The sequence below is a fragment of the Diprion similis genome, chromosome 2, assembly GCF_021155765.1.
Source record: "Diprion similis isolate iyDipSimi1 chromosome 2, iyDipSimi1.1, whole genome shotgun sequence".
NCBI classification, from domain to species: Eukaryota; Metazoa; Arthropoda; class Insecta; order Hymenoptera; family Diprionidae; genus Diprion; species Diprion similis.
The window spans coordinates 10,074,074-10,093,941 of NC_060106.1; the positions used below are offsets into that span (position 1 = coordinate 10,074,074).

Genomic DNA, 19,868 nt, shown 5'->3' on the forward strand with positions numbered 1-19,868 from the left:
ATGAAGGTAAATTTAGTTAAGGCTTGTATTCTAGTGGTCGATATCAGAAAGTATTTAAACATTCGTTTCGTTAAAAAGTGGCAGTTTTCGGAGTGCCAGAAGATTTTGATCGCCCACATGAATTCGGATGTAAACAACAATTGCAGATTAGATTTGCAACGTGATTTGTAGCGTGATTGTCGTCACTGGTTCCATGCATTTCTGTCGAAGCTGTACCTATAGCGAAAATCTGCAGATTGCTATTCTTGCGAGAGAACGTTACTTGCTGTCAGCTTGAGGGAATCTAGTGCAGATGGAGACACCGTCTCTGCGATGCGCCGTATTGGTAAAAACAAGTGGCTGTAGTGACTGTATACAATATGGCGGCTTGGCTCGAAAATCGCAGGCATATCGTGGATATAAACACGGTTTACTCAAGTTTCCGTGAAAACATTAACTGTTGAGTGATAGAGGAAGATAAGGGACATGTGCGAGGATGGGATATTTCGTAGAGCAGTGGGCAGTTCCTCGACACCTAGTTGTATGAGGTGAAACAGTGAAAATGTGACGTGAAGTGGGCGGCGAGGCTCGGCGAGGAAGAGTGTCGCGCGGCAGTTGTGCGAGCGGCGCCGAGTGCGCGGGTTCCCTGGGTGGTGCTTTGTGAAAAATCAGTGAGAAAATTCGGAAAATGGAGTCCAAGGAACGCTACACCGAGCTCTGCAGGCTTTGCGCTTCCTACGATGCTATAAAAATGGACATTTTTGGTAAAGAGGGACGGAGTCGGCAGCTTGTCGACAAAATTCAGACCTGCCTTCCCTTCAAGGTAAGTCCCAGACATGTTCGTTAACACCTACGCCATCGAGGCCATGCCAGGGTCGTCGCTACGGCATCGTTGTATGTTATACGCGTCTATTTATCCTCGTTCTTGACTATTCAACCACGTTCGCATCTCCTCCGGTTCGCGACAAGCGGTATCGTAACGTAACGACTTCCTCGTCGACGCCCAGAGATTCTTTCTTTTTCGCAGCTTCAACGCGACGTCTACGAAGCTAGGGATCGGGCGACATTTTGCGCATTGGAGCTCGACGTGTAAGATCCCGTCGTCATCGGGACGACAGTAGTTTAACCGTGTTGGTCGCGTATACGACAAAGTCTTCAGCCAAACTTATGCTCGATCATTCGTTGTCTACGGATGTCTAATGATTCATTTGAAGCAATGGCAATCTTTGCAACGTATAGTAACGATTTATCGTTTATTAAAATTGAAAACAAAAAATGTTATCAATAATTATAATGCTAAAATGATTGTCGATTTTTTCTGTGATCGCACAAGCTTGCACGTAGTACCCACAGCATGTATTTTGTTTATATTTACAATAGTCGAACAATAAGTACTAATACCAAACAGGGTATACATTAATTTTACACATTTTTTTTTCCATTATTATTTTGCTTTTATGAATCTGACAGCTATTCATCGTCAGCCAATAATTTTCAAGGTTAATTTAATCGCTTCGTTCAACTTCCACGTGTTGATTTATTCTTCGTTACTTTCACACATGGTTATTCTGATAATATAATCATCTTCAATATGGAATTCTTTCTAACTCCAATAACCGACTCTATTAATCTACTCAAGTTGTGGTCAGCAATGTGGTTCAACTGTAACTTCCAATCAAGTACGTTACACGAATTTACGGTAGGCTCAAACGCGTGTTTACATTCGATTACACCCTTATACCCTTGCGCACGCTATCTCCCATGCATTCATCAAACACGTTCGTCAGTCCATACATTAGATACTACATAAATCATAAAAATTAATGCGATTGAAATAATGTGTTCGATATACGATCTAAAAAGAGAATAATAAAACAATATTTATTTGCTCACTAATTAAATCTCAATCTTACTGGTAATTGTTTTTACTCTGAAAAAAAAAAAAATTTACTCCAATCTTTCGATCCATATTATAATACACGCTGCATTAACGTTTCGAGTTTGCAGCAAGTTACTCCATGAATACACACGTATCTTGTATCAAAATTATAAGAGCATTGAAGGAATCGAACTTGAAGGTCTTTGTATAATAACATCATTAGTGGCATGCTACGTAAGTCGAGGATACTCGTAGTATATTTTTTATTATCTCGCGTCCACGGCTGCTCGGTTCTCAGAGCAGTAGGTATGTCGGGTCGGGTGCGGTTGTTGGCTACGTGGAAGACGCGCCGTGTCCCGGTGCTTCGGTTCCCCTCTTTTTCTCTTTCCCTGGTCTCTGCCTGCCCTCTCCTCCGCAGAAGTTGGCCGTCTCCTAGCGCGACGACAGCGAACCCCGGGTCCCCGGGTGGGTCGGGTCGGGTCGGTTCGAGAGCTCGGCTCTGCGTTTAGCCTCCCTCCGGCCTCCTGAGCCCTGACGCATCCTCCTAAGCGATAAATGCTCTCGGCAGGTTTCGCCCAAGTGATCCGCTGCATTTCGCTTTGTTACTTGTACACATCGCGAATTTCGCTGCTTTCTTCGCGTTATTTTGTTTTATTCCTAGGAATATTCGACGCCTGTTATCGCAGGTTCTTTGACGCAATCGTTGAAAATTGACGCTCGCAGATGAATAACATGTACATCTTTTCAACACACGGCTTCGAATTTTCCGGAATACAAACGGACACGCGACAAAAGGTTTTACAGGCAACAAGAAGCCTGTAATTATTTACTCAAACTCACCTCGACTCATTTGACAAACTCAACTCCGACTCAAATGTTACGATCTTATCGGTAGATTCTGCGCAGCGATAATTTTCAAACAGCATGCTTCCTCTCTGCCGGTACAACTGAACGTATCTCGACGAAGCGTTATATGCAAGAAAAAAAATCGAATATTCTCATTTAGATTCATGAAATTTTCATTACGGTGTGGAATCGTAAATAACGTTTGCAAATTTTTCACACTTCGAGAAGAGTCGAGACAAATTGTTCAAGAAATTAGTCAAATTGAGACCGTACAATATTGAGATATTTTCAAATACATTTTTCGTGCATTGCCGTATAGCTATTGACGAGTATCTACAGCTAGAAAATATTGATTGCCAGTCTAGTGCGAAAATGTCGAGAAAATCATTGAGGGACAGGAAAGGGGGAAAAATAGGTTCATCTCGACCCAATTTTATTTCGCATATTCCGTCGCCGTGAGAACGTATCGAGATCCATTCCGAAATCCGAAGCCTTCTGTGCAATTCACCTGCTTCGAGCAGCCATGCAAGAACGTCAGCTCGCGCAGCTGCACAACTGGCTTCGGACGTACCGAGCTTGTCGTCTTGTCTGCTGCTCAAGACGGCTGCGTAATCTTACTGCACGGCTATGTGTGCATTCGACTCTTCCGGCATACATACTATGTGTTTATACATGTATGTCCATTACTGGTGCATTGTTTTCTCTACATACCTATTTCAATAAGTAACGAGTATATCATGTAACACACATAATAACGCATTAAATACTCACGTTCGACTGTTGCAACCGTCAGGCGGGCATTATTGCATACCTACCCCGAAGACACTTTCAGGTCGTGTATGACCCGCTGGACTTCCCCATTGACAGTACCGTTAGGTTAAAATAAAACCTGGCCTGACCTTAAGTACCTGCCTTTAAAGACTAAGGACTTGTTCGCCCTTATGAAAATAGGGACAGATTTCTGCGGAATTATGTAGTCGCAAACCTAACGTACTTTGTTTTATACTGACATGAATATAAGATTTATTGCAATATATTGTACGGCGGATATAGTGAGATACGTATTTTACAGTAAAACATTTCCTCTTTTAAGATTCATTTATTTCCCTCGCTTCTTGAATCACTCACAAACGCGACGAGTCCTTTGACTTTTGGAAGTTTTAATTTTAAAGTTGTTCAAATCAATGTAAATCTTTCCATAATACTTTACATTATATTTGCCACAGTGAATATAGTACGAATATATATTTACGGATCACGGTTGCAGTTAACTTCACATCGATCGTTGCGTTATCTGTATGTAAGATAATTACATCGCATTTGATGTTATTTACATAGATCTCATATGCGTATAGTGATACACGTTTTAAAAGTGTGTGTGCGAATGACCACACTGCATCTTTGATAGAGTAAATGAATAATTTTATGACGTTGACACTAGCAGGTAATTAATCAGCGGGTAACACACGCGGAAGGGTTACAGGGAGTGACCAAACGATGGGCCGGGCTTGAAATTCCGAATTTGAAAAGTTCCGAAAGCGCCAAATTGAAAATTACTTGGTGACTAAACTTAAAGTAAAGGAATCAAACTCTGACCAAACATCAAGGTTTCGAATACCGGGTTTCCGAAACCCAACGCTCACAGTTATGGAAGCGCAAAATTCCGAACGGACAAAATGCCGAAAGGGCATAACTTCGAAAAGTCAAAGTTCCGAAAGTGCGAAAATGAGGAAATTTAAAAATCTGAATTATCAAAACTTCTGATCTATCGAAACTTCATTTTTCGGAACTTTGCTCTATCTTAACTTGAATTTTCAGAATATTGCATTACGAAACTTTGAGCCGTCGGGTTGCCAACCATTTAGAACTTTGTTGTTTCGTAAAAGTTTGATCTCTTTATTTCAAGTTTCGCCATCAAATAATTCGAGATTAGGCGTTTTCGGAACTTCAACCCCCCACCCCGAAACAATGAAACTTAGCAAGATTATTCAGGGAACTCCTTCGAATATATTTAATAGTTTTATATCATTTGCTCATTCCCTGAAAGCCTTTTAGACGTTTTACCTGCTGCATATTACCTGATAGTTTCACGAAGCTGAAGTTAGTAATGTTACTGTAACGAAACATCGGGGAAAACTTCATTAGGTATTATTTAATCTTAGAATGACTTTCAATGATTTGGCTTTTCAAAATATGAATGTGTTTTATTTAGTGTGGTTTACTCAATTTCATACAATGCCGAATCTGTGAAGTAACAATCTTTCCTAAATACGCATCATAAAAATAAAATTATTAACTTCAAGCCTATCTAGTTTCAGCGTCACAATAATTTTACGTTTTTTTTTTTAATAATTATACGATTGTTCCGATTATACTCCGCGCCTGATGCAGATTAATCGTTTAATCGTATTTCCAACGTTACTAGAACATTTAATATTAATAGTAATCTTTCTACGACCGAATAAAAGAGGCCGGTGGACGATGTGAATTTCAGCGATTACACGAGAGTCGATTACACACGAGTTACACGTCTGTGCTAAGTTACAGTAATTTTTCTAAGTTCCTTCAATAACGTATTGCGAAATCTCACTTCCGTACACACCGAAATGCGGTGATGGATAGCTAGGACAATAGTCATAAAATATCATAATTGAGATATCGGTGTCCCTGCTTTGCATATGGAATGCGTTTTAAATTTGATTTCCAGGTAGCTTAATCGAGAGCCAAAGTTAAAAGTCCCGTTATATATCGATACTCACAGTTTTCATTTATCTTCGTTAACTCAGTATAAGCTAGTTCAAGTTATGATTGAAATTTTTCAAACTATTCGCACTGAGAGCAAAAGTAAAGTGATCATGCCAGTCTAGACATCGGGAGAAAGTAAAAGAAGTCACGTGCGGGTCGCTGACTCAAGGTAATTCGTGTATTCGGATTTCGGGAATATATACATATATTTCCGACCAATCTACGTTATTTCTGATTATAGCATATTTTGAACAAATTTGCAGTATGATGTTCATACTATTATCCATGTCCAATAATTTTTTTTTTTTTTTTCTTTACATTAATAAACAAGACCGTCAATTATGAACGTTCTATACTTTTTTGTCAATAGTTCTATTATTGTCTAATATTTAATATTTGTAATCTAAAATGTCCAATTCTGAATTTTTATTTGTATATAATTTCTTAACGTCATGAAATTGGATAATGGGTAAAGTTATTTGGATGCACCACTGGTTGTTCTTGACACAGTTGAATGCATGTAAGAGTTGTTTTAAAAATGCACTGAACCAAGGATAATGAACCCATGTGCGTAGTAATTCAATGTCTCCTTAATATGTGCTTTATTCAATTCTTCTGCTTGTTACTTGATCAATTCATCCGAGAGTGCAATACCTTGACCTACATAGTAAATAGTAAAGTAAAACTTTCTCTTCTATCCTTTAATGAATGAATTTGGGCTCAGGGAGTTTTTACTACTATCAATCCAGTTGTTTCTTATTAATTTCCAACCTGCCCATCTGCTTGTACTGACTTTTTTTTAATATATAGATGAAAAATTCAAACGAAAAACTTTTGCATAATATGTTTGATCTTCCTTGTATGCACAGGTAAAAAATGCAAAATTGTGTAGGGTAAAGTCGTTGATTAATTATTTTTTATTTAATTTTTCAGATTGCAGAAAATGACAGGCTACCGAAATGTGTTTGCTATCGGTGCATGTATAATTTGGAAAATTTTTACGACTTCAGAACAGCATGCGTCAACGCAGTGGCCCTTCTTGAGAGGTGCCTGCCACCCCACCACGGTGATGTAAGTTTCTTCTTTTTCTTTTGATTTAAATTAGAAACTTATGTATAAATCACGGTGTAGTAGGTAATAAATTGACAAAGAGATGTAATAATCAATCCAACAATGCTTTTTATACTGCGCAACTAAGATCGGGGATGGAACACAAAACCACGGCCATCAGTTTACTCAGCTGCGTTCAGAACTCCTCAAGGAAAAAGAAAACATGCCAATACTCATTCCAGAAGCACCCATAGTAAACCCCAACGGTGCTTTAGGAACTCCGCCAAGATTGAATTCGGATGGAGAAGCAGATCATGAAATTGAAGAGATCCTTGATCACGGTGCCAGTGATGATGGTGAGTAAATTTAATTATCAACTAAACGATTCTGGCTGCATTGCTCTCATTGAGTATATGGCTAATTGCGTTGTACTGAAATAGGTGCTGATGATCACGATGACCAAAAATCAGAAGAGTATGAAATGGATATGGAAACAAACCCAAGTGACTTTTTAGAACTGACGTCCATGGTCACTGATGATGTGGACGAAGGTGACTCGCTCAATGTTCCAGGGACTAATAATGAATCTGGTATATTTCAACATACCTCAGAACAACACGAAGTTTATGTCTGTTCTTTATGCAACAAAGCGTTTAGTTCGAAAGGACACTTGTCACTGCATGCTAGAATCCATGTTGGAGCAGGTGATATAGTTGGAGAAAAGGTCATCACTGACGATCATACATCATACAAAAGGCCATATCAATGCGATTTATGCAACAAATCATACTCCACTGCGAAACATAGGTGGGGTCATGTATCTACTACCCACAGGTGAGCTAATTGCCTGATCCATGTGAACACTGGCGTAGAAATAGTTTTGTATTCATACAATTTGCTCATTATCTGAAATATTTTTGTGGATTAGAGGAGAATTTTCCTCAACTGTAAATTAACATTCATTTCTCAGTCATTACTTTGTAATCTTTGGATCATTTCAAATCGTTATTATAATCATGTCATTTTATTTACCCTAGAGGACATCCAGCAGTGACTTGCAGGTACTGTTCACGGATTTACTCGACAAGAACAAATTTGGAAGAACATATAAAGTCGCGGCACGCAGGCTTACCTCCACCTCCTGAGTTGCCGTTACCCTATGTTCAACAAGATAATAAATTTCAGTGCAAATCATGTCCAAAAATGTACACAAATGTGACAGATCTAAACAAGCACAGTCGAATATGCGCTGGTGAACGAAAGAAAGAAACTTCCAACAAGATTTCTATGCAAAAAATGACCAAGACTGTTATCGACACATCTGACTTGTCAAGTTTAGATTCTGACGACGAAGGCAAAGATTATAGGGATGCAAAAGCAAAACTGGCAAAAAATCCCCAGTTAACAATTCTTAAACAAGCCTTGACAAAAAAGGAGAATTTCAAACGAGATTTTGACGAACCAAGAACAAACCAAAAACCGAAGAAAATATGTAGAACAGGTAAATTTGTCAAAAACGTAACATATTAGTTCGTTTCAATTTCTTTTCATTTCTTATCCCAATTCTCGTACCCTTTAATGTATTGTCTTCTGTTTTAATATTAATCACATTTTCAACTTGTCATATATGATATAATAGTAAAAAGTTAACAGCAAAATTATATTACCTAACAGATAGCAGTGAAACAGACGGACAGAAGAGGTGGTATTGTGAGACATGTCCTCAGAGCTTTACATCTGTGGATAGTCTTAAAGAACATGAACTCACTCACGATGCTGACAAACCCTTTATTTGTATTTTGTGTGAAAAAGATTTTTCATTGAAGTCATCACTAAGTAGGCACATTGTGGCATCTCACGGCGTTGATCCCAGTCCAATAATTGATAGTGATAAATGCCTGAAAAGATCTGCTGCTTTACAGATGTCCAACAAACCAAAAGAAACAGTAACCAATGAGCGCAGTAGGGATATTTCAGATTCCTCATTGTCCCCTCAGGTATATTATAGATGTATTGAAGTTCATTTACTTAATTGCAGCTAAATGTAGCTTTAGAAGTCGATGAAATTCACATTTTGTCGATGTTTATTTAATACTTCGCATGAACTTTTACAACTTTTTACATTCTTTGTCGTTGTTCAATCCTTTTTGATACTTGGTAGATAATAGTGTTTACAATTATATTCCTATGATTTATTTATCGAATTATTACAGGGTAACCCTGAAAATGAATCTGAACATGAAAGTAGTCCAGAGAACATGATTGAAATTGAAACTGTTTTCGTCTGTGAAATCTGTACTCGTGATTTCAATGATCGTGCTTCACTGTGGTTGCATATTCGAGCAACTCACAAAGAATATGCAGCATTTGCATGTGGCGTGTGTTTAAAAATTTGCTCTGATAATACTCAGCTGCTCAATCACGTCAATATGTACCATGGAGGATCTAAGTTACAAGTTTCTGAACAACGAAGGTATGATTCTTTTTTTATTTAACTTTAAAGTACTATCTAACTGAATATGTGCATTGCTTCTTTCAGGTACAGTTGTACAATTTGCGGCAGGCAACATGATTCAAGAAAAAAATTGATAACACATGTCTCAATACACAGCGTTGACCCTAGCTATGACCCAGCCAGTTTTGTTCAGCTCAATAGTAATTACTATAATGAAAATTTCAACAGTAACGAAGCAAATGATCAGACAGTAGAGTTTGATGGTGACGAAGGTGAAAGAATGGATTGCTATATTTGTTACAAGTCATTTCCTAGTGAAGATCATCTTATACGCCATCAAAGAAATGCTCACAAGGTAAAATTGTATGGTATGAAACTATGAAATATGAACAAAGTTATTTTTCGACTTTTGCAATGCTGATTGACGAACAAAGTTTATTCAGCATCTATTATAAAGTCAAGATTATCAATCAAGTTATTTCAAGGGTAATACATTAATTTCTTGGGAATTGTAAGTTATACAAGGTGACCCAGGACTATCCTCCCATAGGCTACCAATGTATTCCGCGTGAATGAAAATTTGCGACTAAAACATTTCTCATAGGAAGATTGTCTTCTGAGAATTACAGCTGTTTGAAATTAGCTAATCTAGTAGCATCTTGTGGTAAAGAACAGAACGAAAACAGGGTTGATGGATTGTTGTTTGACCGTTATGTACTCTGCCGCTGTCCTAAGCTATCAGATGATACGGCATTGGCCAATTTCAAACGGCTGTAATTCGCAAATAAAAAATATTTTATCAAAAGTAAAAAACGTTTCTGTCGCAGATTTTCATGAGAACACAGTTGTAGCCTTTGGGAAGGTAGTCCTGGGTCAGCCTGTATACGTGAATCTACCATAGTCATAAAAATTATCGGAACTAGTTGGGCACAAGCTTTGTCATCAAATTTGCACTTTGCTAAGATCGATAAAGCACTACTAAAACTTGTGATATCAATGTGATCAAATAAAATAACTGTACTTTGTAAAGAGCATTGATTCTATTGAGTGGTATGACCAATACCAGTTCGTTATCGTTTTATGAACTTGTCAAGTAGTTTTTCAGAAACATCACTTTTTAAGAATCATACCATTCACGATAGCATAATTTTACAATATCGTTTTTTATTTTTGTGAATTATTCGGTTCATATTTATCAGTTGGGATACTGATTCCGATATACGTTTACATCAGTGAAATTGGAAACGATTAAACTTTTCACTTCTTCTTTCAGTCTGAACCACTGGCACCAATTGGAGAAAATGCTGGCAATGGAAGCGGGACTGGTTCTGTGAGTGGTAATGGAAATCGAGCACAGTATCATTTATTTTTCGTATGTGAATTATGTGGTAGTTCTCACCCAAGCAAATGGGAACGCTGGCTTCATGTCAGTAGTATTCACAGCAATGAGCCTGCTATTAGAGTAAGTTTTTAGTTTATCATGTGTTTCTTCTCTTATGGCATAGTATTCATTTTCAAATAAGTTCACGTTTTGTTTTTTATTTCATATTATCTTGAATATGGATGTTGGATTTGCAGATAAGATTTATTGAAAACAAAAGTGTAGACAATTTTGATAACATAATTACAGGCAGGTTTCTATTTTTTAACACAGTAGGCTCGTGAAAATTTGTTTGAGAAATAAATTTATTATATTCGGTTTAGTTTACTTTAAAAATGTGATGGAAATATTATTTTTTATAGCAGAAACGAAATCATGGTACTAATTCAAACGTTTTCTCTTGCGTTTAGTGTGAACGGGACACCTGTGGCAAAATTTTCGCTACTAGATCATTGCGCAATGAACATGTGCAACATCATTCTGCTCAAGGCGCTTCTCCGAACACTTGTGAAATATGCGGAAAACTTTGGGGTAGCCGAGTCGATTATTGGAAACATGTGATGGGCGTTCATTCGGATACCGTGCCTTTAATTTGTGGTGTTTGTCTGAAGGTTTTCCCTGACGTGATTCAACTAAGTGCCCATGTAAAAGCTAAGCATTGGCCTCTGACAAACGGAGATTTTAGTTGCGATATTTGTGGCAGACCATATTCGAACAAGTCGAAAATGTCCAGACACAGAAAAATTCATGGGCTGGATGTAGATAGTTATATAAATAGCAATGTTCTTGAGTCAATTACCGACGCCACCAGGATTGATTACATCATTCCTGATCCAAATTTGAGCTGTGAAATGTGTTCTAATTTGAAATTTGCAGATTTAAAAGAATTATGTTCTCACAGACGAAATATTCACGGCTTGTTCCCGTGTGATTTATGTAACAAATATTACGGACGGACATCTCACTTATGGAAACATGTTAATCGCGTGCATAAAGGACATGAGGATGTAACATGCAGGTACTGTTCGAAGACAAGTGCATCCAAGGAACATTTAGCTGCCCATATTGCAAAGATTCACAGGTATGAACCCGAGACTAAAAAAGAAACACGGGAATCGATGAGTGTCAAATCACCAAATCCAGATGACGAAACTCCTCATCATTGCGAAAAATGTAACAAAGGGTTTCATAAACGGTATCTGTTACGTCGTCATATGAAAGGCTGTCAGAACTACCGAAAAGATCCTGGGGCGCTACTAACTCGATGCAGAGCTTGTGAAAGGATATTCAAGGATCGTGCCAGTTTGCAAAAGCACATAGAAAACCATCATAGTACATACACGTGTCACCTCTGCAATGAAGAAGTAACATCAAAGTTAGGTATTATGACTCACAACAGAGTTCATCATATGAACCATCCTGACTTGACTTGCGATCATACCAACTGCAAGAAATTATTCAGAACCAGGGAAGATCTGGAATCTCATAAAAAGGATCACAAATATCACAATACACCAAATGTCTGTGATTTTTGTGGTGACACCGTGGAAAATAAGCTCAAATTAAAAATGCACATTTTATCCCTACATAGAAACGAAATCGGTGTTTCTTGTGGAGTTTGTTTGATTCCGATGAAGGATCCCAAGGAATTAAAGAGACATGTAGAGGACGTTCATAATCATATTTTATCAAAGCCAAATACTTGCAAAGTATGTGGCAAACAGTATGCTTCTAAGTGGAAGGCTTTCGATCATACGAAAAAGTGTCATGGAAAAGTATTCCGGACTTGTAAACAATGTCTTGCTGTCTTTACCAAAGATGAGGCACTGAGAAACCATTACGCCAATGTTCACAATGTTCCAAAAGACCAGTTATCTGGCTTCAATTATCGATTAGAGGCGTTGAGTGGAAAACCAGAAGACTATGAACCAGCAAACTTACTTGTTAAAGAAGAACCGGAAGATTTAGACTTTGAAGAAGATGCATGCGATGAAGATTCTAGCGAGTTGAAAAGAAAGAGACCTTTAAGTGACACGTTTGATTGCGATCTATGTCACGAGATATTTTTAAATGATGAAACACTGACCCAACATTGTCAAAATGTCCATAACATGAATCCTCTTAGGAATTCAAAAAAAACGAAAACTGATTGTGTAGGTGCTAAAAGAAAAATGAGGGAGAGAGAAAACTTTGAATGCAAGAATTGCGGGAAACAGTTCTGTACAAAAACTTTGTTTTGGAACCATATCAATGTTTGCACAAAACGTAATAGTGTAAACAAAGATAGTAATAATAGTTTTCCAACCTCAATTCTTGAAGCGCATTTGAAAAATAACAATCAAATAAAAAAAGAAGAACCTGACCCTATTCTGAACGAATCAAATTTGAATATACCAGACTTCAATTTATTTGAGGACATAAACATGCAACTTTCAGCTCAAAAACCTATTCCTGACCTAATGCCCATATCTTCGGTAAAAGGAAATTCAAATAGTAAGTACCCACGTAAGGATTCTAGAAAAGTTTACGATGAATCAACAAATACGGAGTGCGCATGTGAAGTTTGTGGAAAACAGTGGCCAGCGAAGAAACATTTATGGCAGCATCTGATTCGTTTTCACAGAGCAGAAGCAGCCGTTACCTGTGGCGTTTGCTTAAAACTTTGTCAGACTTACGAGGAATTAGCAAATCACTTGACAGCAACACATGCAGCGATTCTGACTGGTGAAGGAAACAACTTCACATGTAAAATATGTGGGAGATATCACAATGCAAGAAGTAAATTGTGGTTGCACATGAGTATTCATATCAATTATCATGGTATCGAGTGGTGTCAGAATTGCCAACAAGGATTCGAGGACAGAGAAAAATTGACTGAGCATTTGGAAAATTGTACAGGAAGACAAATTGAATTTGATGATCATAGTAATGACATAGATGTAAGTGTACAAAATGAAAATGATAATGAAGATAAGGGCAGTCTGATAGATGAAGATAATTCATTAATGGAAGAAACAGAAGAGTTAGATTTTGAGTCTGAGGCAGAAGATCATGTAGCAGAAAATCACGAGGACAGTAACACTGATGTTTCAGACAGTGATGCTAGCACCGGAAATACAAGCGACGAGGTAGAAGACGACATTGACAACGAAGAAGACGAAGATGATGGCGAGGAGGTAAATGAAATAGATGATGAATCTGGCACACAGAGTAGAGTCACGGAAGATCTCAGTAGTGATTCACACAGCGAAGACGAGGATTCTGAGCATTCGGCTGATGATGTATCTGAGCATAGTGATAATGATTTAAATGACAAAGAACCGAATAATGTGAGTCTTCTGAGTGATAGTGATGACACAAACGTCATGGATACTGAAGATTGTGACGAAAATAAACTTCAGGAACAAGAAAAAATTGTTGATGTAATTAAAAATCCAAAAAACAAAACAGAGAATGAAGAGGGAGATTACAATTCTCAAAAAGTCGAAGAGAGATTGCAATCACACAATGTTGATGAAAGAGAATTTGAAGAAAGACCTTGCGAACTACAGAATCAAGCACTTTTAAAAGAAGAGCCTGGAGATTATTTAGACGATGAGGGTCCGCCTATTTTAAGTCCAATGGTACCATTACCTGTAAAGACTGATATGGAAGATGAGGAAACAAATCAGTCGGATACAGTGCAGCATAAGTTGAGTCCAATAGTAGTAACAGCTGCAAGTTCTGAAAGCCCCACAATGGTGGGTGAACTGGACCAAATTAGAGATGAAATAGAAAAACGTGAATCGTCATGGCCAGCTCCTAATTCGATAGAAGATGAAGATGATGCCAGTACAATGGAAAATACGAATATATCTACGAATAATTTGGCAGAAATTTTGGAATTAAACTCTGATAATGATCAAGAAAGTGCGGAACTCCAAGCTGAAGATGAAGGTGCAGAGGTTGAGGATGAAGTTTCTGAAAATGAGGAGGATTCTGGAAATGAAGAGGCTACCTTGAATGATGTAGAAGACAGATCAGATAGTGAAGACCATAATGAAGAAACAGTAGAACATAGTAATGAGCACCAGGAAGATAATTTGGCAATGCCAAGTGCAGTTGACATTACAGAGGATGTATGTGATGAAAATTCAAACGAGGAAAGTGCTGATATGGAAGTAGTAGATAATGCAAACACTGTGCAAATACCCGATTTAGATGGAACTGTACTTATGGTTGCAAATGATGCTGATGGTAATCAGATTCTAATACAGCGTAATGTTTCTGATTTTCCCAATGAAGATTCGAATCCCGAAGTGACAGAATACATTTTACAAGAAGATAACGAGTATGAAATAGATAACTATGATGTATCTTTAAACGAGGAGGATGAAACGCAACAGTCTGACGATAGTTCCAAGGTCTCGGAAGAAGAGAAGAATATTGAATGCGAAGAGAATTGTATGGAAACTGAAGATAATACAGAAGCAGTAGAAGACGGTCCGATATCTATCATCAGTGCCAAAAGAAAAGTGTCAAGGACGTAACTTACTTTGTACAAATAAATTTAAGAAATTAATCAACTATTATACTAATCCAAAACAAAGTTATTTTTTAACAAACCACGATTTTCTGGCTTAGGTGAAACTGTTTGCCAGGAATTATTCATGATACGAAAGATTCTGTGGGCATTAAACCACACTGAGTTTTATACAAGCATAAAGTATTACCAAAAATATTTCATTGAAATAAAGCCAGTTGTCTTACGGGCCAACATAGACTCATTATTCAAAACAAGTATCTACATATTATACGTTCTTATTTTAGGGTACATTTTAGTGTACCAATGCCTCAAAATTAACAATAAAAATAAGTCGACATTTTTTGGGTACCAAACTTGAGCACAAGTGGTAAAGTACAATTGAGCAATCCTTTTATTTTCATCTCAACCCTATATATATATAGTTACATATAATTGTGGAAATAAACGATTCAAAACTCAGGGCTTAAATATTTAGTGGCACAGGCACGGTCATGCTTTTTGTGCTATGAATATCCGAAATGCTACAGATTAATGTACAATATCCGCAATGTCGAGTTAAGGCCATATCAAGATGGAAATGTTATATGATACAAGTGAAATAACTTTTTAAGTTTCAATAAATCTGGTAAAATTGTAAATTTGCGTGAAGAGCACAAACTTGTTAAATGGTTATACGTATAATAATGGTTACTGACCATTCCCTCCTGTACCCCACACAAGCTATTAGTTGCTCGTGGAGGATATACCCTTTCAGGAATAGCGGGTTTGTAAGTAATTACTGTTATTATTATTATTGTAACATTCATAGTTCCGAACTAAATTGTTATTTGTATAATATCGTGTTATGAGGTAATTCGAATAATTTTGGTAATTTTCGGTGAACTTTCGTTGCTACGTATCAATTTCTTGATTAATCAGTAATTCTGATAATAGGACGATACGTCATCAAATACGTCCGTATTTATTTGCCATATATACATATACACACACATATACACACACATATACATATATTATATTTGACATATCAGTGTTACAGGCAGATTGGATAATCTGGAATATTCACAAAATACTGGTATTGTCATTAGGTCGTATGAAATTGTACACGTGTTACATATTCTATATGAATTCAAGATATTCCAGGATCCGGGTGAGTGAAACGTATTCCATCAGCAAATTGTTTTACGCCCGCAAACGTAATCTATAGATTTATTACTTTATGACTTTTCCGTTGTTTGAGTCTGTCAGTAGATCCAGTGATTCATAATGAAGTAGAATCGCAACATATTCTCTACTAGTGAGTCTACTAAACTAGTCATAGATTATCTATTCCGCCTGAAACATCAATATTATTTATTGTATTCATTCCAAAATAATTATTGAATAGTATGACAGTTTATCTACGTATTCAAATTACATAATTAGTTGACTACGAATGACAAAAATTGAATGGTTGTGTTTACCTGCCGATTTTCTACTTTGCTTATAAGAATTCTACAAATCTTAATTTTGTTTGTGCTGATTCTCAACTTTTCTTAAAATATTTTAAACATGCTACACACACCTTGAATACTGCAAAAAACGGGTCACAATGTGAAAATATAAAGTGGTCTAGAAAATGTTTTCTGGATATTTTCTCTGTAAATATTGTAGCATATTGCTGTCATTTAGGCAAGTAACTATAAAATTAAATTTTAAGTTGTGATAAAATGAAAAACAGTCATACTATATTTTCTATTTTATAATGACACTTTGTTTCGTTTAGACTTAAAATTTCATATATAAGGAAATGTATATTGTGATAAGTCGATCACTTGTATAAAAAAATTAACAAACCATTTACTTAAGTTCAACAATAATACAAAGCATATGAATGAAGTTGGTTTAATTATTAGTTAATTAAAATTGGATTAATTGATCATTTCAACAGGTAAAATTATATCACTAGAATTTGCTAATATAACAGTTATATAAGATGAAAACCTTTTGAAATAAATGCCTAAAGTTAATTTGCATAATATTGCGTTCGATTCAACTCTTGATTACCTAGTGGATGCAAAATCTGAATCTCTTAAATGACGCAGTTGCAAGTCAAATCTTAATCAAATAAAAACAAAATTGTGAAATTAAACTGAATCAATTAGAATAATATTGCTGAATGTGGTTGAAGTTCAGTTATAAGTATTGGTTTTTCTTTGATTATATCACAGTTGCGCTCTATCATAGTTAATCGACAATTACGTATAATAATTCACTTCGTTTCTTCCCTGATCTTTCAGATCAGTCACGGTGTCCAACGACACGGGACTTGAAATCATTGTATAAAATTTCCTGGACATTCATAACATTTTGAACTGCATAATCACTGAATATCAGTAGTTTGAAACAGTAATCTTTAAATACAAATGATACTTAAATAATATGGTCATCGATAAATGTAAAGTTCCGAATTAGTTGAATTTCTCAAAAAAAGGATTGAAAATCCCTATGCTCTGCTTAAGGTGGTGCCCTAGTCGACTTCGACGTTGACACACAGATCCAAATCTCAATGTCCACGTATCTCAAATGCGATAAAGTGCTTAACATCTCCATTCTATGCACAATTCTGAACAGCAACACTTCAGTTCTTTTTCATTTGATGTAAAAATAAATAAATGGCATGAATTCTACCAAGTTACTATTGCGATTTCGTAGAATCCACGCCATTTGTTTTATTTCTACATCAAATGAAAGTGTGGAAATTAATGTGTTCAGAATTGTGTGTAAAATCGGGCTGTTGAGCCTTTTTTGCGTTTCAGATACCTGGACTTCAATATTTGTATATAAATACGTGAACGTCACAATCGACCGGGGCACCCCCGTGGAATGAGTTGAGTAAGGCTCTCATTATTAGACCTAGGTCGAAATTTAATGCCAGTTCAATTTGATGGATAAATCCCCGTACATATGACGTATTTTCAAGGGTACTTTCAGACTTTCGATGTATTGTTAAAATAATTGTATCTACGTCTGTCTATTTAAAATCCTTTTCTTATGACCAAATGAAGAATAAAGATGAGCTGGGGGTATTTTATTATCAGGCTAGAAGTAAGGTAAAAAATGAGATAATCCAGGTTTCACTTTTTTTTTGTTTTTTTTTTTATTAGAGTAGTTCAAAAGCAAAATACAGAAAAAGTAAGTTACTTTTTACCAGCCAGAATGATACCGTCATATTTCTGTTGGAACCACTTCATAGCATCCTCCTTGGTGAGTCTATGTTGGAAGCCAACTTTGCCAGTCTTCCTTCTTCTGTGTGCTACATTGAAACCTGTGACAGTAAAAAAAAAAATGTTAATCATCAGACATAACCATCTCTAGATTAATAAAGTGAAGCATAATTAAAGCACTTTGTTTAGCTGAGATCTCGTAATATAATATGAAAATCAGCTTACCAGGACGTCCAAGTACAACGTAGAAATCAAGACCGTAGATACCGATGCTGGGATCATACTTGATGCCCAAGTCTATGTGTTCTTGGATACCAAAACCGAAGTTTCCAGTACCAGAGAAGTTTTCTTTGCGTAACTCATATTCACGCACCTAGAATGATGATAATAAATTATTTTCTCAATTTGAGCAATTTTTAGAATCGACCAAACTTCTTGCCATTCGGAATGGAACAATTCAAGCAATTTTTGTCTTTATGTTACCTTTAGACCACGTTCGAGTATCTCCTCAGCTTTTGCTCCTCTTACGGTACAGTGAACAGCAATCTTTTCATTACGACGAATACCGAACGAACGCACAGTGTAACGGGCCTTAGAAAAGACAGGCTGTTGTCCAGTAAGCTGCTCCAACACCTGTTTAAATTACATAAAAGAATCGCGTTAATATTATCAAATTATGTTCTAGTTGATGGATCTAATTATACTGAAGAACAATTACTTGATTACAAAAACACTACGGCCATTGCTACCAGCATGAATCCGTACAGCTAATTCCAAACATTTCAAAATATCTGCATGTCGATTTTGGACTGAGGTTAATCATAACACGCATAAAGTAGGAACAACATTGCTAGTGATGAAACGGATCTCTATACAGACGCAGGACATCTTCAATGGATTTGTACGTGACTCGTATACGTCAACTGTCACCAGTTACCATGCTAATGTGTTTGAAGTGACCTGTGTAATGTTGCCAATAGACACCATGTTATGAAAACTTGCAATGTAACTCCTCTCAAGTAACATCCCCAGTACAACAAGTGGGCATGAGTTGCAAATGAGAAGTATTTTATATCGCACATGCTCAAAGAGCTGGTAAACATCACTTATACTAGAGACATTTACGATACCAGATAATGTGCGTTGTTATGTTAAAATGAGTATTGCATTTGTAATATCATGGATTTACCTTGGCAGCACGCGTCAGTCTGTCACCGGATTCTCCCACGCAAATGTTAAGGCAGAGTTTGCGAATTCGTACTTCGCGCATAACATTTTTGGACGCATCCTTTGGTTCCTTTCTGGTCTTTTTCTCCGCTACTTTTTTGACGTCCTGAAAGTATGTTAAACATGTCAGCAAGCCCTTACTAGCCAACAGGCTTGTAGATATATGTGGACGAAGAGGTTATTATAATCACGATGCTCTGTATGAGAGTTAAAAACAAACGTGGAAAACGAGTGATTGGAACACCGACCGCTCTACTCGGTATGTGAAAATCTTATTTATCACCGCTATATTCACGAGAATATTAACTGAATTATTGGCAACGAAGTGTCGATTTCCGATTAGCGATAGTATTATTTCATTACAGCAACTGATCGTGAAGATGTTATTGGATTCTATAACGTATTTTAACGCCTGACGTGCACTCACCGCCATGATGGAGAGAAAAAAGGTTAAGGAACAGCGACTAGGGGACCTCTTCTGGCAGCCTCGTGTCTCGACGGCAATTGCTGACTGCGATCACTTTCACTTCCGGTTCCGGCGTTCAGATCTAAACAACACTGACTATCATTTGCTT

The 19,868-nt window shown here is 36.8% G+C and overlaps 2 protein-coding genes across 3 annotated transcripts; one reads left to right on the forward strand and one right to left on the reverse strand.

The window, feature by feature from the left end:
- The first annotated feature begins 667 nt into the window (after positions 1-667).
- On the forward strand, positions 668-16,869 carry LOC124416544 (zinc finger protein Xfin-like). Of its 2 annotated transcripts, none has more exons than XM_046897712.1 (10): positions 668-802; positions 6,383-6,520; positions 6,648-6,855; positions 6,940-7,333; positions 7,537-8,000; positions 8,174-8,496; positions 8,713-8,972; positions 9,039-9,309; positions 10,228-10,416; positions 10,746-16,869. In XM_046897712.1, exons 1-10 carry the CDS (start codon positions 668-670, stop codon positions 14,862-14,864), a joined length of 6,501 nt encoding a protein of 2,166 aa, XP_046753668.1. In that variant the 3' UTR covers positions 14,865-16,869. The 2 variants fall into 2 exon arrangements, with proteins under 2 accessions (XP_046753668.1, XP_046753669.1); XM_046897713.1 differs by having other exon boundaries at positions 10,228-10,284.
- Positions 16,870-17,974: 1,105 nt separating this feature from the next.
- On the reverse strand, positions 17,975-19,850 carry LOC124416556 (60S ribosomal protein L11). The gene is made up of 5 exons (XM_046897738.1): positions 19,721-19,850; positions 19,256-19,399; positions 18,550-18,699; positions 18,292-18,439; positions 17,975-18,167 (listed from the first exon to the last, which is right to left on the reverse strand). The coding sequence occupies exons 1-5, from the start codon at positions 19,724-19,726 to the stop codon at positions 18,040-18,042; spliced, it is 576 nt and encodes a 191-aa protein (XP_046753694.1). The 5' UTR covers positions 19,727-19,850; the 3' UTR covers positions 17,975-18,039.
- Positions 19,851-19,868: the final 18 nt, after the last annotated feature.

Excerpts from the sequence above, each read along its gene's own strand:
- LOC124416544 (XM_046897712.1), top strand. The coding sequence starts at position 668 with ATGGAGTCCAAGGAACGCTACACCGAGCTCTGCAGGCTTTGCGCTTCC. Across the intron at positions 7,334-7,536 it reads CATGTATCTACTACCCACAG|AGGACATCCAGCAGTGACTT; the intron begins GTGAGCTAATTG and ends TATTTACCCTAG. Across the intron at positions 8,497-8,712 it reads ATTCCTCATTGTCCCCTCAG|GGTAACCCTGAAAATGAATC; the intron begins GTATATTATAGA and ends GAATTATTACAG.
- LOC124416556 (XM_046897738.1), bottom strand. Across the intron at positions 18,440-18,549 it reads TACTCGAACGTGGTCTAAAG|GTGCGTGAATATGAGTTACG; the intron begins GTAACATAAAGA and ends TCATCATTCTAG. Across the intron at positions 18,168-18,291 it reads CGTTGTACTTGGACGTCCTG|GTTTCAATGTAGCACACAGA; the intron begins GTAAGCTGATTT and ends TTACTGTCACAG.